Here is a 26,324-nt window from a genome sequence, read left to right on the forward strand (position 1 = left end):
GCACCCAGGCCCAGAGTTCAGGCCCCACGACCAGACCCCAAAAAAAAAAAAAGAAGAAGAAGAGGGGAGAGGGGCTGGGAAGGTGGTTTAGTGGTAGAGTGCTTGCCTAGCACGCATGAAGCCCTGGGTTAGATTCCTCAGTACCACATCAACAGAAAAAGCCAGAAGTGGTGCTGTGGCTCAAATTGTAGAGTGCTAGCCTTGAGCAAATGAAGTTCAGGGAAAGTGCTCAGGCTCTGAGTTCAAGTCCCAGGACTAGCTGGGGAAAGGAAAAAAAAAAAAAAAAGAAGAGGAAGAAAGGGAAGAAGGCTTTGTTGATAAATCAAGGCTTGGAAAAGTTGCTATAGCCACTTCCTCTAGTCCATGTTCTCCTCTTTAGCCTCTGAAGGAAAATGCCAGTAGATTGATTAACAGGAGAAGAAAAGAAATAGTTTAATGCAAATACATACATCACAGCCACACAAAACAGGAGTTAAAATGCCATTTGGTTGTAGCTTAAGTACCCTCTTCATAGGAAAGAGAGAAGTGGAAGATGCAGATACCTTTAGAGGAAAGCAAATGATTTTTTTAGGGTGGGGGCAGTGCCAGTTTTGGGGCTTGACAACTCAGGGCCTGAGTGTTGTCCTGAGATTCTTGTTTTTCAAGGCTAGTACTCTACTACTTGAGCCATAGCACCACTTCTAACTTTTTCTGAGTAGTTTAGTGGAAATGAGAGTCTCACAGACTTTCCTGCCCAGACGCTTCAAACCACGATCCTCAGATCTCAGCCTCCTGAGTAGCAAGAATTACAGGAGTGAGCCACCAGCACTCAGAAAGCTAAATTTTTAAGAGAGATGAAGAGGGTCCCAAAGCATAGGCAATGGCCTGGAGTTTGTTTGGTTAAATGTTTGAGTGACAGAACTATGTAATAGTAACTTTATGATTTGGGTTTTTTTTTTCCCCATTATTTATTGCCAGTCCTGGGGCTTGAACTCAGGATCTGGGCAGTGTCTATGAGCTTCTTTTGCTCAAGGCTAGCACTCTATCACTTGAGCCACAGCACCATTTCCAGCTTTTTCTGTTTATGTGATCCTGAGGAATTGAACCCAGGGTTTCATGTTAGGCAAGCACTCTACCACTAAGCCACCTTCCCAGTTCAACTTTATGATTTTTTTTAATGGCGGGTGTTGGGAGTGGGGGGGGGGGGAATGGGAGGGCAGGGATGGTAAGGGGAAACAAAGTAGGCAACAATACTTGTTAAGAAATGTACTCATGACCTTGCTCATGTAAATTGTAACCCCTCTGTACAGTATTTTCACAATAAAAACTTATTAATAATTAAAAATTAGGCAAATAAAAATACATGAAATCAAAAAAATAAAAACCTAATACACAGCTGTGCACAGGTGGCTCATGCCTATAATCTCAGCTACTCAGGAGGCTGAGATCTGAATGGGTTGAAGCCAACCAGGGCAATAAAGTCTGTGGGACTCTTATCCCCATTAAAAATATCAAAAAAGGGGCTGGGAAGGTGGCTCAGTGGTAAGAATGCTTGCTTTGCATGCATGAGGCCCTGGGTTCGATTCCTCAGCACCACATAAGCAGAAAAAGCCGGAAGTGGCACTGGGTCTCAAGTGGTAGAACGCTAACCTTGAGCTGAAGAGCTCAGGGCTGGCGCCCAGGCCCAGAGTTCAGGCCGACATGACCGACAAAAAAAAAAAAAAATCAAAAAAGCCGGAAATGGCTCTGTGGTTCAAGTGGTAGAGCTCTAGTCTTGAGTAAAAGAAGCTCAGGAATAGTGCCAAGTTCCTGAGTTCAAGCCCCAGGACTGGCATAAAATAAAACCAAAACAACAAAACCTAATATACTTCTGTGCCTGTGCGTGCGTGCGTGCGTGCGTGCGTGCGTGCGTGCGTGCGTGCGTGCGTGCGTGCGTGCGTGCGTGCGTGCGTGCGTGCGTGCGTGGCGTTTGAATTCAAAACCTTGGCTCCTGGTTCCTTGGTCAGCTTTCTTGCTCATGGCTAGTTCTCTATCACTTTAGCTACACTTCTAGTATGCTATTATACCTCTTAATAATCAATTTCATGCAAACTTAAACTTTGAGAAATTATAGTTTTGGATAATGAAGTATAAATTAAAAAATACCAATCTTTCTCTAAACCACAGAAGTTAACTTATGTGAGTGTTATATAAGGCCAGCATTACATTTCTCTGTTTATGTTTTCTCAATGCATTGAGTACTGTTTTATCCACTTGCTTGTGATATTCTTTTATTCTAGTTCATTTCAATAGGACCTTTTGTCTTTATGAAACACTATTTTGTTATTGTTCTCTTTAGAAGGTATTATTTCTATAGGAAATAGGAGAATGTATATAAATTTTAAAACTAGAATGTACTCTAAGGTACTAGTATTATCAGTGATGATAAATATAAATCTTTTGGGATTTTCTTGGATACAATATTCAGATATGTGAAATATTTAGAATAATATTAAGTGCCCTGTTATTGCTGACCTCTCTGTTTCCCAACAGTAAAAGGAGGGCAGGACTCACAGGAGGAAAAGTAGAAAACAATTTCTATGGATTTGGCTCATTTATTGAGCTTACTAGCAAGGCTTAGACACATTATGAATATATTCTAAGAAAATGAAAGGCTATATGCAGATGAGTTTTTCAATAAATTCTGTAGTGGTCTAGAATCTTTTCTAAAATCCAATTTTCTGTCATCAATTTAGCATCTTCTTGCATATCTACTTTATTATCCTTTGAATAATTCTAAGTTACTTGAATATTTTCCATTTAAAACCCGCTCGTATATATTTATAGCTTCTCTCCATTCTTTTAAAAAATGTTTACTTTCAGGTAAATGTGATCTTTATAGTAAAGACATTCTTTAAAAAGAAACAAATGGGCTGGGCGCCAGTGGCTCACGCCTGTAATCCTAGCTACTCAGGAGGGTGAGAACTGAGGATCACGGTTCAAAGCCAGCCTGGGCAGGAAAGTCTGTGAGACTCTTATCTCCAATAAACCGGAAGTAGCACTGTAGCTCAAACAGTAGCATGCTCACCTTGAGCTGAAGAGTTAAGGGATAGTGTCCAAGCCCAGAGTTCAAACCCCACGACTGACAAAAAAAGAAAGAAAGAAAGAAAGAAATAGGGGTTGGCAGTGTGGCTCAGTTGGTAGAGCTCTAGCCCTACCCCCATCCCCGCCCGAAGTAAAATTGGCAGGTACCAAGTTTGAGTCCTGGTCTCAGATCTTAAAAAAAAAGGAAGAAAGGAAGAAAGGAAGGAAGGAAGGAAGGGAAAGAAAGAAAGAGAAAGAAAGAAAGAGAAAGAAATTAAGATACATACAAATGAACAAATGTACTGACATTGGCATGTGCATACATCCAGTAAGATTTCAGTTCAGATTTGGAAAGGATTTGTTGTTCTACTGGCATTTGAACTCAAGGCCTTGTGTTTGCTAAGGAAGATGGCCAGATGGCTCTACTACTAAAGCCTCAGTACCATCCAAAGGACCATTTTTTTTTAATTGTGAAAATACTGTACAGAGGGGTTACAATTACATGGGCAACATAATGAGTACATTTCTTATCAAGCATTGTAGCCTCCTCCTTTGTTTCCCCTTCCCATCCCTTCCCACCCTCCCCGCGCCCCCCCCAATCCTCTCCTGCCCCACCAAAGTTGTAAAGTTCATTTTCTACATAACGACTTGTATATCTCATTGTTGCAATGGGTCCACCTGTATCCCTATTTAAATGATTTGTTTTTCCCCTTCCCCTCCACAAATTATACCAACATCAAATACAGTGAAAGCAGGGTTATACTGTGGGGGAGGGACATACATAGCAACATAGAAATAATCTTATAAATGTGTTAGAAACAATCACATGAAAGAAAAAAAAACATTTGAATACATATCTTAGGTTTCATTTCCCTAACATCACTTTATCTGACCTTTTCTACTTGACTCATACATATACTAGATATGGCATATAAGGGAAACCATGGGACCTATGTTTCTTTGGGCCTGCCTTACTTCACTTAATATAATTTTTTCCAAGCCTTTCCATTTCCTAACAATGGGGCAATGTCATTCTTTCTGATGGAGGCATAGAATTCCATTGTGTATATATACCACATTTTCTTGATCCATTTATCTACTGAAGGGCATCTGGGTTGGTTCCATATCTTAGCTATAGTAAATAATGCTGCAATAAACATAGTTGTGCTGGTAGCTTTAGTGTGGTCTTGTTTGTAAACATTTGGGTAAATGCCCAAAAGTGGGATTGCTGGGTCATAGGGGAGCTCTATGTGGAGTCTTTTGAGGAACCTCCATACTGCTTTCCAAAGTGGTTGCCAAAGAACCATTTTTTAAAAAAGAAGTAGTTTTGTTTTTTAATTATTAACATACATTTGTACTACAAAAGGATTTTCATTTTGCTATTTCTATATATGTACACAGTGCACTCACCCCACCCCCGCTCCGCCCCAATACTGGAGCTTGAAGTTAGCTTGTTCACACAAGGCTGGCACTTCACCACTTGTTCTGACTTTTGGGAAGTTACTTGGAAATAAGAGTCTCACAGACTTTCCTGTCTGGACTGGCTTTGAACTACAAGCTTCAGACCTCAGCCTCCTGATTAGCTAGGATTACAGACCTAAGCCACTGGCACCTGACACACAGTACACTTTGAATCCATATTCATCATATTCCAATTCCCCTTTTCTCTCTTCTCCAGTTTTCAAACATCATTTGGTGGGAACCCATGTTGCAATTCTCTATATACATGTGAGTAAACATAGACATGTAAGATTCTTTTTTTTTTTTTTTGGGTCCGGTCTTGGGTCCTGAACTCTGGGCCTGGGCGCTGTCCCTCAGCTCTTCAGCTCAAGGCTAGCGCTCTACCACTTCAGCCACAGCCCCACTTCCGGATTTTTCTTTTTACTTATGTGGTGCTGAGGAATCGAACCCAGGGCCTCATGCATGCAAGGCAAGCACTCTACCACTGAGCCACCTTCCCAGCCCCATGTAAGATTTTTTAATCCTCTTCTCCCCTCAGTATCCTTTCCTTTCTTGATACTTTTTTTTACTGTGAAAATACTGTACAGAGGGGTTACAATTACATGGGCAAGATAATGAATACATTTCTTTTTTTTTTTTTTTTGAGTCTGGTCGTGGGGTCTGAACTCTGGGCCTGGGCACTGTCCCTCAGCTCTTCAGCTCAAAGCTAGCACTCTACCACTTGAGCCACAGTGCCACTTCCGGCTTTTTTCTTTTTGCTTACGTGGTGCTGAGGAATCGAACCCAGGGCCTCAGGCATGCAAGGCAAGCGCTCTACCACTGAGCCACCTTCCCAGCCCTCCAAGAGACTCTTTATCTCTAACTAACTAGTAAAAAAAAGGCCAGAAATGGAGGTGTGGCTCAAGTGATAGAGAATCAGACTTGAGTAAAAATGCTAAGCAAGAGTGTGTGGTTCTGAGTTTATTAAGTCTTAGTACTTTCTCTTCTGAGTTAGACTGTTAAATGGTTTTGTATTCAGCATACAAATTTTTGAAGTTTTGAGGTTTGAAGTGAGTTCATCCCTGATTGGTTAATTTCAGAAGCAGGATTATTGGTATCACTAACTACATCAACTGACTTAATTTAAATGGCTTTGGCTGGAATTTGGTCTTTGGCTACAGAACAAGCAGTCAGGTTTGTGAATTCTTCTTTTGATTTATTGTTACACCTCTGAGAATGGAGCCCCAGATCCTGTGAATACTAAGCAAGCGCTTTCCCACAGAGCTGCAGCCTCAGTCTTTTTTTTTTTCTTTCAAATTTCATTACAAATTTGTAAATAAAAATTGTTTCCTATATATGACCAAGTCCTGACTTTAGTGGTTATGGTCTTGAGTCTTCTTTGTTCTGGAATATTTTCTCTGCTTTCCTTTGTCTTTAAGACATTGTCATTTGGGGGCTGGGAAGGTGGCTCAGTGGTAGAGCGCTTGCCTTGCATGCCTCTGGGTTCGATTCCTTAGCACTACATAAGCAAAAAGATAAAAGCCGGAAGTGGTGCTGTGGCTCAAGTGATAGAGTGCTAGCCTTGACCTGAAGAGCTGAGGGACAGAGCCCAGGCCCAGAGTTCAGGCCCCACGACCGGACTCAAAAAAAAAAAAAAAAAGACATTGTCATTTGAAAGGGAAAGTACAGGCCAGTTTCTCTGTTTAGCTTTTTATAAAACATCCTTCAATACAAAAATTTCAGATTCTTGCTTCATGGATAGATTCAGATTAAGGGTAGACATCTGTCTTGAAAAAAAGTATATGGCAGAATGCATTTCTTCTTTGAGGGGATGCCCCAACATCAATGATCAAACTTTAGTGAGGTTAGTCTTAAAGATCTTGAGCCCAGGGGCTGGGGGTTTAGCCCAGTGGAAGGGTGCCCGCCCAGCACGCGCAAGGCCCTGGGTTCGGTCCTCAGCCCTGGGAAAAAAAAAAAAAAGATCTTGAGCCCAAGTGATAAAAGCGTAACACCAAGAATGGTCAAATGTGCCAGGTGTGAAAACAAAGAAAAACACTTATCCTAAAATAACATTGACTCAAAACTTAAGTAAGGAGGTCAGGTCTGGCCAGTGCCATATTGGCACATGGCGGATTGTAGGGTCTGGCATCTTGTTTTCATGCTGGGAGAAGGAACCCCCTCTTCCCCAATCACCTGCCTCCCAGGTAAAGGGTGTGCCCAGACCCCTGGAGGCAGAGGCAGGCACTTGGCTGATAGGTTACTGAATCTGTCAGTCCGGTGCCTGGGACTGGGAATTTCCTGGGTATCTACCCCCTGTGCCAACCTATTTAGGCCCAGACCAGCCTAGCCATCAGAGGATGCCACATATGTCTCCAGGATCGTGTCTTGTGGCCTCCTGGCTTGTCTCCAGTCATCATGGCGTCCTAATTCAGCTCTCCATTGGAGCTGAATTGGCTTGTTGGTATTGTTTTTGCTATTTCTTTCCTCTTTAGCATGTTTTCTAGCAGTGTTATGTGTATTTGCGTGCTGCAGGCCTTTGTAACAACTGGTGGCCTGCAGCCTGGTCACTGCATAATAAAGACTCCAATATTCTATATTTTAAAATATAGCTTCTGGGATGATTCACCTTACAACAAAATCTTAGCTTTTATCATATATACTCATGATGTCAAAGAGCTCAGTGTGTCTCCCTTTGAGCCCCTACTCTGTTAGAGCCTGCCTCTGTCTTTCTGCTTGCTTGCTTACTCAATTAAACTCTGCTAAGCTTTCTTACCATTGTGTTTTGTCCTGAAATCCTTCTGTGATTGAAGTCAAGGACCTGGGACTAAAATGCCAAGTGAAGGGTCCCTACTTCCAAAGGGAAACATCACAAACCCTCACTTAGAACCAATGACTTTTTTTTTTTGGGGTCCAGTTGTGGGGCCTGACCTCTGGGCCTGGGCGCTGTCCCTCAGCTCTTCAGCTCAAGGGTAGCACTCTATCACTTGAGCCACAGCGCCACTTTCGGCTTTTTTCTTTTTCTTTTTGGTCCGGTCGTGGGCCTGAACTCTGGGCCTGGGCGCTGTCCCTCAGCTCTTCAGCTCAAGGCTAGTGCTCTACCACTTGAGCCACAGTGCCACTTCTGGCGTTTTTCTTTTTGCTTATGTGGTGCTGAGGAATTGAACCCAGGGCCTCATGCATGCAAGGCAAGCGCTCTACCACTGAGCCACCTTCCCAACCCTGAACCAATGACTTCTTGAGTATAGCCCATGCAGTCATTTAAATCTCTGATCTCTTGTCCCTGCCTCTGGAGTACTGAGATTATAACTGTGTACCACCATACCTGGCTGACTCACTGTTATTGAAAAACAGAAGGCTCTGAGTTGTTTAAAAGCTGACAAAGGGAGGGTTAGGGCTACATTTGGAAGGGTGCAAGCAGATGACTATGAATCCCTCCTCCAAGACTTTTTTTTTTGGCCAGCCCTGGGGCTTGAACTCAGGACCTGGGCACCGTCTCTGTGCTTCTTTTGCTCAAGGCTAGCACTCTTAACTTTAGCCCCAGCACCACCTTTGGCTTTTCTGTGTATGTGGTACTGAGGAATTGAACCCAGGGCTTCATGTGAGGCAAGCATGCAACCAATAATCCACATTCCCAGTCGCTAAGACTCTTCTTTATCTGAAAAACTAGGAGAAAAATGAGTAAAACAAACCCTTGCCCTGATACAATATAAATACTAATCAGTACAGGAAGATATAGAACACAGTTAATGTTCTATAGAAAGAGGACTAAAGCAGGGTAAGGAACAGGATTGGGTTAAGAAACTTTATTTAAGACAAATTCGATGGTCTAGCTACAATTTTTCTGGCCACCCTAGAAAATAACAGGGTTTTACAACTCTTTTACTTTTTGTTGTTCTTCAGGTACTTGGTCTGGAACTCAAAGTCTTTAGTTCTTTCTAGCTTTTCTTTTCTTTTCTTTCTTTCTTCCTTCCCCCTCCCCCCCCCCCCCCCCCATTTTCTTTCTTTTTGTCTTGAGGCTTGAACTTTGGGCCTGGGCACTGTCCCTTAGCTCTTTAGCTCAAGGCTAGTGCTCTACCACTTGAGCCACAGTGCCGCTTCCGGTTTTCTGGTGGTTAATTGGAGATGAGTCTCATGGATTTTCCTGCCAGGCTGTCTTTGATCTGAGATCCTCAGACCTCAGTCTTCTGAGTAGCTAGGATTACAGGTGTGAGCCACTGGTGCCTGACTCTTTTTCTTGGCTTTCTTGCTCAAACCTTGCACACTTCAACTTGAGTCACACCTCTATCCTAGACTGCCTTACTGAATGGACGGACTGCCTGTCTTCCTTCCTTCCCTTTATTATTTTTTCTTTTTCTCCTTCCTTCCCTCTCTCCCTCCCTTTCTCCCTCCTTCACTTCCTTACTACCTTTTTTTTTTTTTTTTTTTTTTGGTGTTGGTCCTGGCACTTGAATTTAGGGCTTGGCTGTGGTCCCTGAGACTCTTCGGCTCAAGTCTAGTTTTATCATTATCTAGTCTAGCTTTATCATTTAAGCCACTGATCTACTTCCAGCCTTTTACTGTTTATTTGGAGATAAGAGTCTCACAGATTTTCCTGTCCAGACTGCCTTCAAACCTTGCTCCTACAGTTACTTTTGAACACCTATTATGACTGAGACCTAAACATGACAGTCTTATCTACATCTTTCATTCACTCTCTGTTCTTTGGAGACAGAGTATTGCTGTGTAGTCCAAGCTGGCCTTGAAATTGGCTTCCCCTGTGTTGTAATAACAGGCTTCTGTTACCACATCCAGATTTACCCATTGTCTAATAACGTGTGTGTGTGTGTGTGTGTGTGTGTGTGTGTATACACTACTACTGGGTAGGCCTTGAACTCAGGACCTAAGTGCTATCCCTCAGCTTTTTCCCCTCAAGGTTGGTGTTTGAGCTACATCTCCACTTCCAGATTTTTTTCTTTTTCTTTTTTTGTTAGATAAGTGTTTCAGACTTTCCTGCCTAGGCTGGCTTTGTACTATTATCCTTAGATGTCAGTCTCTCGAGTAGCTAGGATTACAGGTGTGAGCCACCAATGCTGAGATATTTTTCTTTTCCTTTTTCCTTCTCGGCACTGGGTATCAACTCAGGGCTTTGTGATAACTAGGCAGGTGCTCTACCATTTGGTACTGGGGATTGAACCCAGGATGTTGCATTTGCTAGGCAAGTGTTTTGCCACTGAGCTACATCCCAGTTCCTCTAATCAATTTCTCTTTGTTTTAAAAAACATGTTCTTTCAAAGCCCAGATAATGTGTGAATTTGCCTTCAAATCTTAAAAAAACGTGTTAGGCTGCACTTAGAACATCCTCGGCCATACAGCCTTTATATTTCAACCAGACATATGTGTTTACCATTATAAGAATCTAATTAATTTCCAGTCTAGCACCAGTGGCTTATGCCTGCAATACTAGCTATTCAGGAGGGTGAGATCTGAATGTTGAGTGGAAGTCAGCCTGAGCAGGAAAGTCCAGTGAGACTCTTATCCCCAATTAATCAGCAAAATAAAGCCAGAAAGGGCAGTGTGGCCCAGGTGGTAGAATGTAAGTCTTGAGCCAAAAAAACTAAAAGACAATGTCCAGGCCAGTATTGGTAGATATGTGAGTTGGGCTTGCCTAGCACAAGGCCCGGCATTCAATTTCTTTCTTTTGTTTTTGGTCATGGGGCTTGAACTCTGGGGGCAGGGAGCTGTCCCTCAGCATTCAGCTCAAGGCTAGGGCTATACCACTTGAGCTATAGCACTACTTCCGGCTTCTTTCTGCTTATGTGGTGCTGAGGATTTGAACCCAGGTCCTCAAGCACTCTACCACTGAGCCACCTCCCCCCCCTCCCCCCCCCCCTCCCGCATTCAATTTCCGCATTGCAAAAACAAAATAACAACATACCAAGTACTGAGTGCTTGACTTAGTGGACATTTTTGTAAATGCATACCGTACAGGTAGGAGCCCCCAAAAAAAAAAAACACTGTCCAGGCTTCCAGGCTAATGATTGTATTGTGTGAGGGGTGGGGACTCATCTGGGTGTGGAAATTGAGATTTCAGATTGAAAAACGAGGCTGCTTGGTTTAAAGTAGACACACTCCTGCCAGTTATGGAAAAAGCTTGGAGGTGTTTAAATGAAGAACAATATCATCATATTGAGAAATATCTGCGCGAAGGTTAACTACCAGTTCCCAGGATGAAGCCCTAGGTCAACTCCGACTCAGGAAGCAACACAGAGCCTAGAAGAATGCAAATCCTCTGGGTGGGGGTGGGGTTGGGAGAACTCTGTAAATCTAAAGAATCACATGGTGGAAGGGTTGGGCCCAGCCTCTGCAGAAATCTGCACTTTAATGGGGCCTATTTTTCAGGTCTTTGTTATGTACTGCTTGAGACCCACGAACCCCAGCCTTCGCCCTCGTTTTCCACGGGACGTCCGATTTCTCTAAAGGAGGAAACTGAGGTTTAGAAAGATGAGCTTGCTGTGGTCCCTCGGAAACCTGGACCTGCCTAAGACGTCGCTCTCGGCAGCCATCCCGAAGGAGCTAGAGCATTTGCATGCTTAAAGCCTGGGGTTGGAGGGCCCCAGCCCCTCAAAAACAAGCCCGGAAACCGTCTTTCACTCTCTGGGCCCCACACACCCCAAGGAAGCCCCGAACTCGGGAGTGGGCAAACTTAGCCTGAAGGCTAACTTTTCAATGGGCCCACTCTGCTGTCGAATCTGAAATCCTTTACCTGAGGCCGAACGCCCCCACCTCGCCCTCAAAGGAACCCGAGGGGCAGGGTGGGGCCAGAGGCCCGGGGCTGGCAGTGGGAGGCGGTCGACGTCCGCAGCGCACCGCGCGGCCTGTAGGATTGGCTCGAGCCTCTCCCGCCAGGCCTGCCGGACTCCCGCGCGCTGCAGGCCCCGCCCCCGCCGCCATCTTGGCCCTGGCGGGAGCAGGCCGCACGCGTGAGTAAACAGTGCTTGCTGGGAAAAGGCGAGCGGCGGCTGCATCCGGGTCCCGCGGGGCTGCAGCCGAGAGAACCCGGTCCCATTCGCCCGCCGTGGGGGTAAGTAATCCTGCATGCGCCAGTAGGCCGGGCCCCCACCTATCATCCCCCCCCCCCCCCCCCGCTCGGCGTGGCGCTACCTCTGACCTTCCGCGGCGCGCGCGGCCCCGCTCCCCGGGCTCCCGCCCCCTCCCCTCCGTTCCCTGCGTGGAAAGCTGCCCGAAAGTGGTGGCGGGAGGGGGGGGGGCGCCCGCGTGCGAGAGAGGCCGCGCGCCGCCGGGGCGCAGCTCGGAGCTGGAGCTCGCGCGCCCCGGGCTGCAAGGTGGGGACGCCGCGGCTGGAGCGTGTGTGGGGGGGGGGAGATCCGGGCGGGCAGTGCAGGTGTCGGGGACGGGAACCCTCCGCGGGGCCGGAGGGTCGGTCACTGGCATTTCTTCCCCCCCGGCCGGGATCGCAGGGAAGCCGACATGACGACCCCGAGACCCAGCCCCCTCGCGCCGCTCCTGGAGACGCTGGAGGACCCTTCCGCCTCCTCCGGAGCGCAGACCGACGCGTACCTGACCCTGACCAGGTGAGGCCGGCCGCGGGGCCGCGTCCCGCCCGGGCATTTCCACGGGGGCGTGGGGTGTTGCTTTCAAGTCTGGCGGGGTGGAGAGAGGACGCGGGGATGGCGGGCGCGTTGTGGGGGTGCAGTCAGTGACGTGCCCGCTGTGCCTCCCCCGCCTCGGGCCGGAGGGAAGGAGCCCCCGGGCCCTAAACCCCAGGAATTTAAAGTTCCAGCTGCAGGGAGTTGGGAGGGCAGGCGTCTTCCGTGTCGATTTCCCCGATGGAGGAGGGAAATAGCAATTCGGGCTTTTGGTGTGGTTTTGGGGGTTGATCGTTTTCGGAATGGTAGTAAAGAGTTAAAAAAATTTAAAATGAATAAATTTGTCCAGAGATTCCCGTCCCGCCTTCACAGGTTGAGACTGTCAAAACTGAGTGTGTTGTGGAGGCTAAAGTCCTTTCAGGGCGTGCACTTTTGTGTGATCTATCCTTAAGTACCTTAAGGACTGGCTGGGTGGATTCGTTTTAGAGAGTTGATACCCTTAAGGGTATCCAGATACTTGGTGGCAGCAGGTACAGAACTTCTCTTTCTGCTCTAAGCCTAAGCTTGTGTTCTGTCTTTTAAGTCGTATGACTGGAGAAGATGGAAAAGAAATCATTGTACACATGGAGAAAAACCTTCCTCGGCTGTGCGAAGTTTTAAAGGTCTGTATTGTTTTTAGTTAACCACATGGGATGTTAGAACCACCCAGCTGATCAAGTCCAAAATAACTATAGTAATGACTAGATTAGTGTACTTCTTTTGTTGATTAGTTAAAATTGGTCAGGTACCCCTGATTACAGGCATTCTTCACTTTGTTTATTTTCTAATTTTTAAAAAAAGGTTTTGGCGCGTCCTGGGACTTGAACTCAGGTGATGGGCCTTGAACTCAGGGCCTAGGCACTGTCCCTGAGCTTTTTGCTCGAGGCTAGCACTCTCCCACTTGAGCCACTTTGCCACTTGCAGCTTTTTCTGAGTAGTTCATTGGAGATGAGAGTCTTAAGGACTTTTCTGCCTGGTTTGGCTTTGAACCACCATCCTCAGATCTCAGCCTCTTAAGTAGCTGGGATTATAGGCATGAGCTACTGGTGCCCAGCCTCCACTTAATTTTTTTTTTTTTTTTAATTTCACAGGGAATTTACTACTTTCCACCTCCCCCTGACGATTTCAGAATCCAGGGCTTCTACATGCTAGGCAAATATCCTGCCTGCTAGTTTCACACTAGCTGATACTCTAGTCCCTCCCCTACTTTACAGATCAAGAAATTGGTTTAATTTCCCCAAAGTCAACCATACACGCCTGAATCCAAAGCATTATAGCTGGTATTTCTTGCTTACTGTCATTGCTCTTGCTTCCTATCAACATTCTTGCTTCCTGTCAAGGCTCTACCACTTGAGCCATCCCTCCAGTCCTGTACTTTGCTAGTTAATTAGAGGTACAATCTCACATGCCTTTCTGTTCAGGCTGGCAGAACTTCCCACTTCTCTACATCCTGGAAGCTTGAGATAGCCTCAAGTGAGGAGGAAAGAGTTCTCACTTGACTATATAGGGGCTTCATGACCTCCCACCTCCTCCCCCCTTTTTTTCAATAGAGTCTTCTGGTATAATCTTTATTTCGTCTGTGCAGAGACACAGAAAAGTGACTTAAACACTCACAAAATTAGGACCAGCACTCTTAAAATTCCCAGATCTTAACGGCTTTTTTGGGAACAGACTGGTACTGGGGTACTTTGGTCCATATTCCAGGATATTTGATATTGAAGATAGATACACCATGTCAGTAGCTCATACCTGTAATCCTAGCTACTCAGGAGGTTGAGATCTGAGGATTGAGATTAGAAGCTTTCCCAGGCTGGAAGATCTGAGACTTAAATCCACTTAACCACCCAAAAGCTGAAAGTATAGAGCTGTAGCTCCTGTAGTAACTAGCCTTGGGCAAAAAAGTTCAAGGACAACACAGTTCACCCAAGATCAAGCCCCACGACCAGCATAAAAAATGTAGCTTGTGTGGTAGAGTGCCACCTTGAGCAGAGAAAGCCAAGTTAGAAGACAAGGTCCTGAGTTCAAGCCCCCATCCTTAGACAAACAAAAAGATACGGGCTGGAAAGGTGGCTCAGTGGTTGAGTGCTTGCCTTGCATTCATGAGGCCCTGGGTTCAATTCCTCAGCACCACATAAGCAGAAAAAAAAAGCTGGAAGTGACACTGGCTCAAGTGGTAGAGTGCTAGCCTTGAGGTGAAGAGCTGAGGGACAGTGCCCAGGCCCAGAGTTCAGGCCCATGACCGGAACCCCCCTCCCAACCAAAAAAAAAAAAGAATCTAAACTAAAAGATACGCACTTTTTTTTTTTTTTTTTTTGGGTCAATCAATGGGGCTTGAACTCTGGGCCTGACAACTGAGCACTGTTCCTCAGCTCAAGGCTAACACTTCACTACTTGAGCCATAGTGTCACTTCCAGTTTTCTGGTGGTTAATTGGAGATAAGAGTCTCAAGGTCACTGGGCGCTGGTGGCTCATGCCTGTAATCCTAGCTACTCAGGGAGGCTGAGATCTGAGGATCACAGTTTCTCAGGCCGGAAAGTCTGAGAGATTCTTTGTCTCGAATAAAACCGGAAGTGGCACTTTGGCTCAAGTGGTAGGACACTCTCCTTGAGCTGAAGAGCACAGGGACAGTGCCTAAGCCCAGAGTTCAAGCCCCACAACTGACCAAAAAAAAAAAAAAAAAAAAAAAAAAAAGGTCTCAAGGTCTTTCCTGCCTGAGCTGGCTTTGAACCACAATCCTCAGATCCCAGCATCCTGAGTAGCTGGGATTATAGGCATCAGCCCAGCAAAGATACAGACTTCTTTTTTTTGGGGTCTGGTCCTGCATTTAATTTTTTTTTTTTTTTTTTTTTTGGTGGTCCTGGGGCTTGGGCACTATTCCTGCGCTCTTCAGCTCAAGGTGAGGCTCTACCACTTGAGCTACAGCACCACTTCCGGTTTTCTAGTGGTTTACTGGAGATAAGAGTCTCATGGGCTTTGAACCTCGAAGCTCAGATCTCAGCCTTCTGAGTAGCTAGGATTAGGTATGAGCCACCAGTGTCCAGCTTGCATTTAATATTTAACAGCATATAGGGTCAGAAACCCTGTTTACATGCGTTTTGAGCTACGTTGTTTCTAAATAGGGTTTATATATGACTTGCCATATTAGCGAAGCTTGGTGATTTACCTCTAATCCTAGCTATTCAGGAGATGGAAAAGACCCCACCTTAGATGGGAAGGCTGGCCTGGGGTAAAAACCTGCTAAACCTATTTGAAAAATTTAAAGGCTCTAGAGTGGCCACCAGCTGGTGCTGGTGGCTCACACCTGTAATCCTAGCTACTCGGGGGACTGAGATCTGAGGATCACAGTTCAAAGCCAGCTCAGACAGGAAAGTCCATGAGACATCCAATTAGCCACCAGAAAACCAGAAGTAGTGCTGTGGCTCAAAGCAGTTGATCACTAGAGCACTGAGCTGTAGAGCTCAGAACACCACCCAGGCCCGAAGTTCTAGCCCCACGACTTTACCAAAAAAAAAAAGTGGCTACCCAGAAAGTTGGAGACCCTGAGTTCATACCCTAGTCTTGCCTAAAACTAAAAAGTAAATTATTTGGAAGCACGGAGAAGGTAAGTAACAGGACAATCAACAAAAGCAATCTATTTGAATTGAAGCACAATTCCTTCAAAATCACACTAGATTTGTTACTGTTGAGACTTCTGCTAGAATTGTCTGAGAGCACTCTTGAGGATGACCCTTGACTGTTGAGATATGAGAGGACATGAACTTAATCCTTCATTGCCCCCCCCCCCCAAAAAAAAGGACCACTGAATGACTTAAAGCAAATGTCATTAATTAACACAATCCTGTGTTGTCTCTAGAGCATAGGACCTCTTAAAGTCATAAACCATACCTGACTTAATAGAGGCTATTGAAGGTATAAATCACTTTGGAGTAGGAATTGGTACAAAAAAACAGTTCCTAAAGGTGGCATGGATTTGGGGAGGGAAAGCACAGACACTGGGATAAAGGATGAACCAATTTAAAAGTGATATTAGACACTGTGTTGGAAATGAATTATGTACAACTTCGAGGGAGAGGGAAAAGGGAGAGAATGAGGGAGGGGGTGACAATGTTCATTACCTGACTTAGGTAACTGTAACCCCTCTGTACATCACCTTTCCAGTAAAATTTGTGTGTGTGTGTACAAAGGTGGCATGAAGTTAAAGGTAAATGTTGAAAGACACTCCACCATTACACCCCTTGGGACACCTGTTTTGTATGGGTTGGGTTTTAAATTATAGGATGTTAGAGAATATCATATTCTTTGTGTCAGTACTGGGGCTTGAGAACTCAGGGTCTTAGGCTTTCTCTTGGTTGGCTCAAGGCTACTATTTCTACCACTATAACTAGGATTACAAGCACCCTGCTTTTTTCTAATATCTTTAATGTGTTGATTTTCTTGTTTTTATGTGGATTTAGATGCCCTTTATATTTAATAAAAATGTTCTTTCAGCAGATGTTTATATAATTCCCTCAACTTTTCATTGCCAAACTATTTGTACTTGGTTATCTTTCTTTTAAAACATAATTTGTAAGATTTGTTTATTTGATCAAAATGTAATGCATTTGTTTTGTGTGTAATATAGTATTCTAAAAAAAATACTCTGGGCTGGGAGTGGTAGAGCGCTTGCCTTGCATGCATGAGGTCCTGGGTTCAATTCCTCAGCACCACATAAACAAAAAGAAAAAAGCAGGAAGTGGTGCTGTGGCTCAAGTGGTAGAGCGCTAGCCTTGAACTGAAGAGCTGAGTTAAGGCCCCACGACCGGACCCAAAAAAAAAAAATACTCCGTTTTTTTTTTCTTTTTTTCAGTCAATGTAATTTCTGTTTTTGTAGGCTCACATTTCCAGTCAAAACTCAGAGCTGAGTTGTGCTGCTCTTCAGGCCTTGGGGTTTTGTTTCCATAATCCCAAAATTACCATTGGGTTATCAGGTAAGTTTGTTAAATTTTTGAAATCTAAAATATGAATAATAGACTGCTAAAAGTATTGTTATTTTGGATTAGTTTTATAACATGTAGTTTGGGACCCCTACCTCCTCTGTTTTTGGAGGCAAGGTCTGGCTATGTGGGCCAAACTGGCCTCATATCCTCTTATCTCAGCACTTGAGTACTGGATTATAGGCATATTCCATCAAACATGATTTAGGATTTATTTGAGAGGAGGTTTAGATTAATATCATCTAAACATGCTGGCTGGGACTATACAGTTCTCAGTGGTAGAACACATACTTAGCTTGGTTCATTGCCAGTCCAAAATAAATAAAATGTGGTGGCTGTAAAAAAGAAAAATATTTTTTTCTGTATAAATAGAACATAGCTGTTGTCAGTGAATACTAATTTATTGATTATTCAGGCATATGTACTAGGGAACATGCTGAACTGAAAACTTCTCACAATAAGGGATAGTTTGGGATTAGAAGCAGTAATGAAAGTGCAGAACCTGATTTTTTTTTTTTTTTTTGGTCAGTTGTGGGGCTTGGGTGCTATCCCAGCACTCTTCAGCTCAAGGCGAGTACTCTGCCGCTTGAGCCACAGCGCCACTTCCAGTTTTCTAGTGGTTTATTGGAGATAAGAGTCTCATGGGCTTTTCTACCCTGGCTGGCTTTGAACCGAGATCCTCAGATCTCAGCCTCCTTAGTAGCTAGGATTACAGGCGTGAGCCACCAGTGCCCTGCTGCAGAACCTGATTTTTAAGTTTCAAGTAATGTTCAGCAGTTTGCCATGATAAAAACATAGAGGTAATCTTTAGAGAAGACCTCAGGAATGATTAATAAAGGATATCCGAAAGTTGTTGCTGGTTTTTTTGCTGTTCTCTTAGGGTCTCAGTATATATCTCAGGCTAGATTCAAAGGTAACCTGCCTCAGCCTCCTGTGTTGGGAATACAGCTGTGCTTCACACCTATATTGTTCGTTCTTTTTTTTTTTTGTGCCTGTTCTGTGGCTTTAACTCGGGTTGTCCCTAAATTTTTTAGCTCAAGGCTAGAGCTCTACCATTTGAACCATATCTCTACTTGTGACCTTTTTGCTGTCTAGTTGGAGGTAAGGGAATCATGTACTTGGCTGCCGAGGCTTGCTTCGAACCACAGTCCTCAGATCTGAGCCCCAAGAGTAGTAGCTAGGATTACTAGGTAGTAATTACTAGTAGCTAGGTCTGAGCCATTGATGCTTGGCTTATATTGTCCTTTTTTATTTGATTTATTTTTTGCCAGTCCTGGGGCTTGAACTCAGGGCCTGGGCATTGTCCCTGAGCTCCTTTTGTGGAAAGTAGCACTCTTATCACCTGAGCCACAGCACCACTTCTGGCTTTTTCCATTTATGTGGTACTGAAGAGTTGAACCCAGGGCTTCATGCTTGCTTAGGCAAACACTACCACTAAGCCACATTCCCAGTCTTCTCCCTGAGCTTTTTTTTTTTTTTATATTTTTTTTGGTGAACATACTGTACAAAGGGGTTACAATTACATGGGCAGGATAATGCATACATTTCTTATCAAGCATTGCAGCCTCCTCCTTTGTTTACCCTTCACATCCCTTCCCAGCCTCCCCCCCCCCACCAACGTTGTAGAGCTCGTTTTAACTTGTACTTCTCATTGTTGCAACAGGTCCACCTATATCCTTAAACGACTTGTTTTTCCCCTTCTCCACAAGTAATACTGACATCAAATATAGTGAAAGCCAGGGTTATACTGTGGGGGAGGGACATACAAAGCAACAAAGAGATAATCTTATAAATGCGTTAGAAACAAATGCATGAAAGAAAAAAACATTAAAATACATATCTAAGGGTTCATTTTCCTAACATCACATTATCTGACCTTTTCCGCTTGACTCATACATATACTAGATAATGCAAATAAGGGAAACCATGGGACCTATGTTTCTTTGGGCCTGGCTTACTTCACTTAATATAATTTTTTCCAGGTTTTTCCATTTCCTGACAAATAGGGCAATGTCATTCTTTCTGATGGAGGCATAGAATTCCATTGTGTGTGTGTGTGTGTGTGTGTGTGTGTGTGTGTGTGTGTGTATATATATATATATATACACACCACATTTTCTTGATCCATTCATCTACTGAGGGGCATCTGGGTTGGTTCCATATCTTAGCTATGGTAAATAATGCTGCAATAAACATAGTTGTGCTGGTAGCTTTAGTGTCGTCTTGTTTGTAAACATTTGGGTAAATGCCCAAAAGTGGGATTGCTGGGTCATAGGGGAGCTCTGTGTGAAGTCTTTTGAGGAACCTCCATACTGCTTTCCAAAGTGGTTGAACAAGTTTACATTCCCACCAACAATGCAGTAAGGTTTCCTTCTGTCCACATCCCCTCCAGCATCTGTTGTCATTAGAGTTCTTGATTTTTGCCATTCTGAGGTAAAATGGTATCTCAATGTTGTTTTGATTTGCATTTCTTTTATGGCTAGGGATGTTGAACATTTCTTCATGTGTCTATTGGCCATCCTTCTTTCTTCTTCAGAGAAGTTTCTCTTTAAGTCTTTAGCCCACTTATTTATTGGGCAGTTGTTTCTTTGAGGATTTGTTGTTGGGGGATTTAATTTTTTGAGTTCCAAGTATATTTTAGATATGAGACTCTTGTCTGTTGTATGGCTAGTGAAGATCTTCTCCCAATCCGTGGGCTTTCTATTGATCTTGCTAGCTATGTCCTTTGCCATGCAGAAGCTCTGCAACTTCATGCAATCCCATTTGTCCAACCTTTCTTTGATTTGTTGTGTTTCCGGGTCTCTATTCAGCAAATTTCGGCTGGAGCCAAGGAGACCTAGGGTTTCTCCTATTCCATCCTGTAATGTTTTCAGAGTGTCTGCTTTGAGTTCAAGGTCTTTGATCCATTTGGAGTTGATTCTGGTGCAGGGTGATATATAAGGATCTAGCTTTAGTTTTCTACAAGTAGTTAACCAATTTTGCCAGCACCATTTACTGAAGAGGCTGTCTTTCTTCCATTCTATTGTTTTAGCTCCCTTATCTAAGATTAGATGGCTATAGGTCTGTAGGTTCATTTCTGGGTTTTCAATTCTATTCCATTGGTCCTGAGGTCTGTTCTTATGCCAATACCAAGCTGTTTTGATTACTATGGCTTTATAGTAGAGTTTGAAATTTAGTATTGATATTCCTCCAGCAGTGTTCTTTCCGTTGAGGAGCGTTTTTGGTATTCGGGGTCTTTTATTGTTCCATACGAATTTTTGGATTGCCTCTTCTATTTCCTTGAAGAATGAGGTTGGAATTTTGATAGGTATTGCGTTGAATTTGTAGATAGCCTTGGGAAATATTGCCATTTTCTCGATGTTAATCTTTCCAATCCAGGAACATGGAAGGTTTTGCCATTTTCTAAGTTTTGTTTTAATTTCTTTTTTCAAGATTTTAAAGTTTTCATCATAGAGGTCCTTCACTTTGGTTAAGTTAATTCCTAGGTATTTTATTTTTTTGTGGGGCTATTACAAATGGAGTTGCTTTCCTAATTTCAGCCACACTTTTCTCATTGTTGGCATACAGAAAAGCCATTGATTTTGAGGGGTTAATTTTATACCCTGCTACTTTGCCAAAGTTTTGAATCAGCTTGAGTAATTTGGGAGTGGAGTCTATGGGATTCTTTAAATACAAGATCATGTCATCTGCAAAGAGGGAGAGTTTTATTTCTTCTTTCCCTATTTGGATCCCCTTTATGTCTGCATCTTATTGCTGTAGCTAGGCATTCTAATACTAGATTGAAGAGAAGTGGAGAGAGTGGACATCCTTGTCTTGTTCCTGAGTTAAGAGGAAATGGCTTTAGTTTTTCACCATTAAGTATAATGCTGGCTGTAGGCTTGTCATATACAGCCTTTATTGTATTGAGGAATGTTCCATGGATTCCTAATTTTTCCAAAACCTTCATCATAAAGGGGTGTTGGATCTTGTCGAATGCTTTTTCTGCATCTATTGAGATAACCATGTGGTTCTTATTCTTGCTCCTGTTGATGTGATGAATAATATTGATTTGCGTATATTGAACCAGCTTTGTATCCCTGAAATGAATCCTGTTTGATCGTGGTGTATGATTTTTTGGATGAATTGTTGAAATCGATTGGCCAAAATTTTGTTGAGAAGTTTTGCATCAATGTTCATCAAAGAAATGGGTCTATAGTTCTCTTTCTTTGATGAGTCCCTGCCTGGTTTTGGGATGAGGGTTATGCTGGCTTCATAGAATGTGTTCGGTAGTGAGCTTTCTCTTTCAATTTCATTGAAAAGTTGGGGGAGTATTGGTGTGAGCTGTGCTTTGAAGGCCTTGTAAAATTCCGCTGTAAAACCATCTGGTCCTGGACTTTCCTTAGCTGGGAGGTCTCTTATTGCTGTTTCTATTTCAATGCTTGATATGGTCCTGTTAAGATGGTTTAACTCATTTTGGTTTAGTTTTGGCATGTCAATATTTGCTAGGAAAAGGTCCATTTCTGTCAGGTTCTCAAACTTATTAGCATAAAGTTTTGAGAAGTATTCCCTTATAATGTTCTTTTTTTTTTTTTTTTTTTTTTTGTTGGTCGTGGGGCTTGAACTCTGGGCCTGGGCGGTGTCCCTCAGCTCTTCAGCTCAAGGCGAGCGCTCTACCACTTGAGCTACAGCGCCACTTCTGGTTTTGTGGTGGTTTATTGGAGATAGGAGTCTCACGGTCTCTCCTGCCTGGGCTGGCTTTGAACCGCGATCCTCAGATCTCAGCCTCCTGAGTAGCTAGGATTACAGGCGTGAGCCACCAGCGCCCGGCTCCCTTATAATGTTCTGAATCTTGGTTGCTTCTGTGATGTTTCCATTCTCATCTCTTGAGTTTATTCCCTGAGCTTTTTAGTTCAAGGCTAGTGCTATACCACTTGAGCTACAGCTCCACTTACAGCTTTTTTAGTAGTTAATTGGCAATAAGACAACTTTTCTGGTTCTGCTGGCTCCCAAGTATGATCCTCAGATTTCAGCCTCCTGAGTATCAGTTAGGATTATTTATAGGCATGAGCCATCTGCCTGGCTACTTGCTCCATTTTATATAGAGAAGTATAAGCAGCCTCAAGTAGTTTGCCATTTGGAGCAGAGATAGAGAAGTCATGGAATCTTGTCAAAAATTATCCTAGTCCTATAGTTATTTAAGTTGTACAAAGTGTCTTAACTTGGATTTTACTACTGACTGTGCTATTTCCTCCTGATTGCATTTTGGGAGGAAGCTTCTGTGGTCTGCATTTTCTTTCTTTTTATTCTATGTGTCTGCATATGTTTAAACTAGAGTATATTTCTCTACTTTTGTATTTAAAATTTCAAAGATTGTAAATTTCTATGTCATTAAAATGAAAATTTTTTTCATTTTAGAGGAAAATACTAAGGAACTACTTTTAAGAGTGAATGAGGTTATTAAGAATTCAGACAAAAATGTATGTACCCGAGCACTTTGGTTATTAGCCAAACAGATGATTTCCACTGAGATTATTGGCAAATTGGTGAGTATAGTTTTTATGTGTCTTACGTATGTTATATTCCAATTCAGAATTCTGTCATATTTGATTTGTTTTTCACTCTTCCAGGTATCCAGTATAATTGATGCACTAGAAATACTGTTTAATAAAGGAGAGCAGCATTCTGCTGTTGTTGTTTATGAAGCATTAAATGTTATTATAAGGTATGTGTTTGATTGCTATGAAATTTAGAATGTATAAATTTAGAGTTATTTTTCATGAGGCTGCAGGTAGAATTTAGGCAAAAGCTCATAGTACTCAGGTCAGAGTTTAAGCCCCAGAACTGGCAAAAAAAAAAAATAGCGGACTAGATTTGTGGCTTAGATGGTATGCCAGCCATGAGGAAGAAAGCCAGCTAAGTGAGAATGTGAGTCAAGGTACAGACACAAAAAAAGAAAAACCTAAACAAGTAAAGATGGAAGTAGGGGCTGGGAAGGTGGCTCAGTGCTAGAGCGCTTGCCTTGCATGCCTGAGGCCCTGGGTTCGATTCCTCAGCACCACATAAGCAGGAAAAAAAAAGCTGGAAGTGGCGCTGTGGCTCAGGTGGTAGAGTGCTACCCTTGAGCTGAAGAGCTGAGGGATAACGCCAAGGCCCAGAGTTCAGGCCCCACAGCCGGACCCCCTCTCCCCCGCAAAAAAAAAAAAAAAAAAAAAGATGGAAGTAGATATTCATAAAGTTAATAAAATTTTTTACTGAGTTAATCTTTAAAAAATTTTTCTTATCCTCCTGTTTGTAGGTGTTGAACTCTGGGCCTGGGCATGTCCCTCTAGCTCAAAGCAAGCACCACTTCCGGTTTTCTGGTGGTTTATTGGAAGAGAGTTTCAAAGGCTTTCCTGTTCAGGCTGGCGTTGAACCTCAATCGTTAGATCTCAGTCCCCTGAGTAGCTAGGATTACAGTACAGGCGTGAGCCACTGTTGCTCAGCTTTAATAACATAGTTTTAAAAATTAAAATTCTGCTTATAATTCAGTTCTGGTATCAAAAATTACATGCTAAAGGTTTTGCAAGATTTAAAAAATAGTGGAAGCTCAGAAGTTGGCTAGGGCTAGCTGGGAGTAGAAAAATACCTTTTTCTTAGCCCTTTCTACTCTTTCATGGGCATGATAACAGCACAAACTTTTCCTTATTTTTCTTTCTCCGTTTTTAAAGCTATTGAGCTATTTGCTTTACTTGGTGTTCCCATGCTATGATTGATGTTCAGATTATGTTTGTGTATTGCTCTCATAACAATGTTGAATTTCACTGGGCAGTGGTGGCTTATGCCTATAATCAGGAGGCTGAGATCTGAGTATCAAGGTTCAAAGTTAGCTGGGGCAGAAAAGTCCCCATGAGATTCTTAGACTCCAATTAACCATTCAGAAAAACTGGTAGTGGAGCTGTGGCTCTAAGAGGTGCAAAAAGAGCTCAGAGACACCTCAGGCCCTGAGTTCAAGTACCATGACTCACCCTTCCACCCTATAGTGCGCCCCCCCTCCCCCCCCCCCCCCCCGCCAATTTTTTATGCAGATATACTTGGCATATTGTGCATTTTTCTGTTTTGTATTGGTTTAAATTTTGGGAGTAACATTAAGCTATTTTAGTCACTGAATTCTCTATCTTAGGCTAATAGAACAAGCACCAGTTCAAATGGGCGAAGAAGCAGTGAGATGGGCAAAATTGGTCATCCCATTACTGGTTCACTCAGCACAGAGGATCCATTTACGGGGAGCCACTGCTTTGGAGATGGGAATGCCACTGTTGCTTCAGAAACAACAAGAAGTAGCATCTATTACAGAGCAGCTTATGACTACTGTAAGTACTTCATTATGTAAAAATTAACTGGTGCATTAGAGTGATCTGCATTAAGCTTCAAATTGACTCAGCTCACTGTAGGAGTTGACTGTAATAGGGGAGTTTAGCTTTGAATTAAAATGAAGACTTGACCAGGGATGTAGGTCATTGGTTGATGTGCCTAGTATAGGTGATGTCCTAGGTTTGAGTCCCAGGACTGAAGAAATAAAGAACTGCTTTAGCAAAAATGGATTCCTTCTTTCAATTCATTTTTTTTTTTTTTTTTTTTTGGGTCCGGTCATGGGGCCTGAACTCTGGGCCTGGGCACTGTCCCTCAGCTCTTCAGCTCAAGGCTAACGCTCTACCACTTGAGCCACAGCGCCACTTCCGGCCTTTTTCTTTTTGCTTATGTGGTGCTGAGGAATCAAACCCAGGGCCTTTGGCATGTAAGGCAAGTGCTTTTACCACTGAGCCGCCTTCCCAGCCCCTTTGAATTCATTTTTACTGAAGTTTATCACATCTCCTGTAGATGGTGAATATAAAAGGATTATATTTCTGAAAAAGACTTGTGACTCATTCAATACTATTTGGATTGTAAAATATGAAAAGATAAGTTCCTCTAGTTGGAATAGTTTCCTAGTTGCATTATTTCAGGACTTTGGGCTTTGTTTCTTTCTTTCTTTCTTTTTTTTTTTTTTTTGTCGGTTGTGGGGCTTGAACTCTGGACCTGGGTGCTATCCTTCAGCTCAAGGCGAGCACTCTACCACTTGAGCCACAGCGCCACTTCCAGCTTTTTCTGCTTAGGTGGTGCTGAGGATTCGAACCCAGGGCCTCATGCATGCAAGGCAAGGACTCTACCACTGAGCCACCTTCCCAGCCCCTGGGCTTTGTTCTTTTAACAGGTTTTTCTTTAGCTTGTTACATGAAGTGCACTGTTTTAGGCACTGTGACTGTAGTAGCAAACCAAAGGTTGTGGGCTTATTTTCTCGTATAAGTAAAGAAGTAAGGTATATATAAGTGAAGACCACTATGAAGTACATCACAGACACGGTAGAGCAAGTGTGGGGATTATCTGGCTCAGAGGTCCTGTGAGGCCCATGAATTTATTCGATCAGGTCTATGAAGTGAACCAACAACAGGCAGAACTTGAAGTTTAAGAAATCTAAGAGGGGGGCTGGGAAGGTGGCTCAGTGATAGAGTGCTTGCCTTGCATGCATGAGGTCCTGGGTTCCATTCCTTAGCACCACATAAGCAGAAAAAGCTGGAAGTGGCGCTGTGGCTCAAGTGGTAGAGCACTAGACTTGAGCTGAAGAGCTGAGGGACAGCACCTAGGCCCAGAGTTCAGGCCCCATGACCAGCAAAAAAAAAAAAAAAGTCTAAGAGGTTTTTTCTGTGGGTATGTGCAGGGCCTGGTACCATCCCTAAGTTTTTTTGCTCAAGGCTAGCATTCTATCATCACAACTCTACTTAACTTTTTTTTTTTGGGTCCCGTCGTAGAGCCTGAACTCTGGGCCTGTGCGCTGTCCCTCAGCTCTTCAGTTCAAGGCTAGCGCTCTACCACTTGAGCCACAGTGCCACTTCCAGCTTTTTTCTTTTTTGCTTATGTGGTGGCTGAGAAATCGAACCAAGGGCCTCATGCATGCAAGGCAAGCGCTCTACCATTGAGCCACCTTGCCAGCCCCACAGCTCTACTTTCAACTTTATGATTAATTGCAGATAAGAATTCTACCGCCGGGCGCTGGTGGCTTACACCTGTAATCCTAAGTACTCAGGAGGCTGAGATGTGAGGATTGGGTTCAAAGCCAGCCTGGGCAGGAGAGTCCGTGAGACTCTTATCTCCAATAAACCACTAGAAATCCAGAAGTGGGCTGTGGCTCAAGTGGTAGAGCGCTCGCCTTGAGCTGAAGAGCGCAGGGACAGCGCCCAAGCCCAGAGTT

At 43.5% G+C, this 26,324-nt stretch overlaps 1 protein-coding gene across 3 annotated transcripts in view; it reads left to right on the forward strand.

Moving 5' to 3' along the window:
- The first annotated feature begins 11,442 nt into the window (after positions 1 to 11,442).
- Rif1 (replication timing regulatory factor 1) overlaps positions 11,443 to 26,324 on the forward strand; it is a 73,838-nt gene continuing 58,956 nt past the window's right edge. For all 3 annotated transcript variants that reach the window (XM_042683386.1, XM_042683388.1, XM_042683387.1), the window contains exons 1-7: positions 11,443 to 11,542; positions 11,940 to 12,053; positions 12,652 to 12,730; positions 16,978 to 17,074; positions 22,475 to 22,602; positions 22,687 to 22,781; positions 24,219 to 24,408. In XM_042683386.1, the coding sequence (XP_042539320.1) occupies positions 11,950 to 12,053; positions 12,652 to 12,730; positions 16,978 to 17,074; positions 22,475 to 22,602; positions 22,687 to 22,781; positions 24,219 to 24,408 (693 nt within the window). In that variant the 5' untranslated portion in view covers positions 11,443 to 11,542; positions 11,940 to 11,949. The remainder of the gene's footprint in view (positions 11,543 to 11,939; positions 12,054 to 12,651; positions 12,731 to 16,977; positions 17,075 to 22,474; positions 22,603 to 22,686; positions 22,782 to 24,218; positions 24,409 to 26,324) is intronic.

The sequence above is a fragment of the Dipodomys spectabilis genome, unplaced genomic scaffold, assembly GCF_019054845.1.
Source record: "Dipodomys spectabilis isolate Male_0828 unplaced genomic scaffold, ASM1905484v1 ptg000081l, whole genome shotgun sequence".
In the NCBI taxonomy this organism is placed as follows: Eukaryota; Metazoa; Chordata; class Mammalia; order Rodentia; family Heteromyidae; genus Dipodomys; species Dipodomys spectabilis.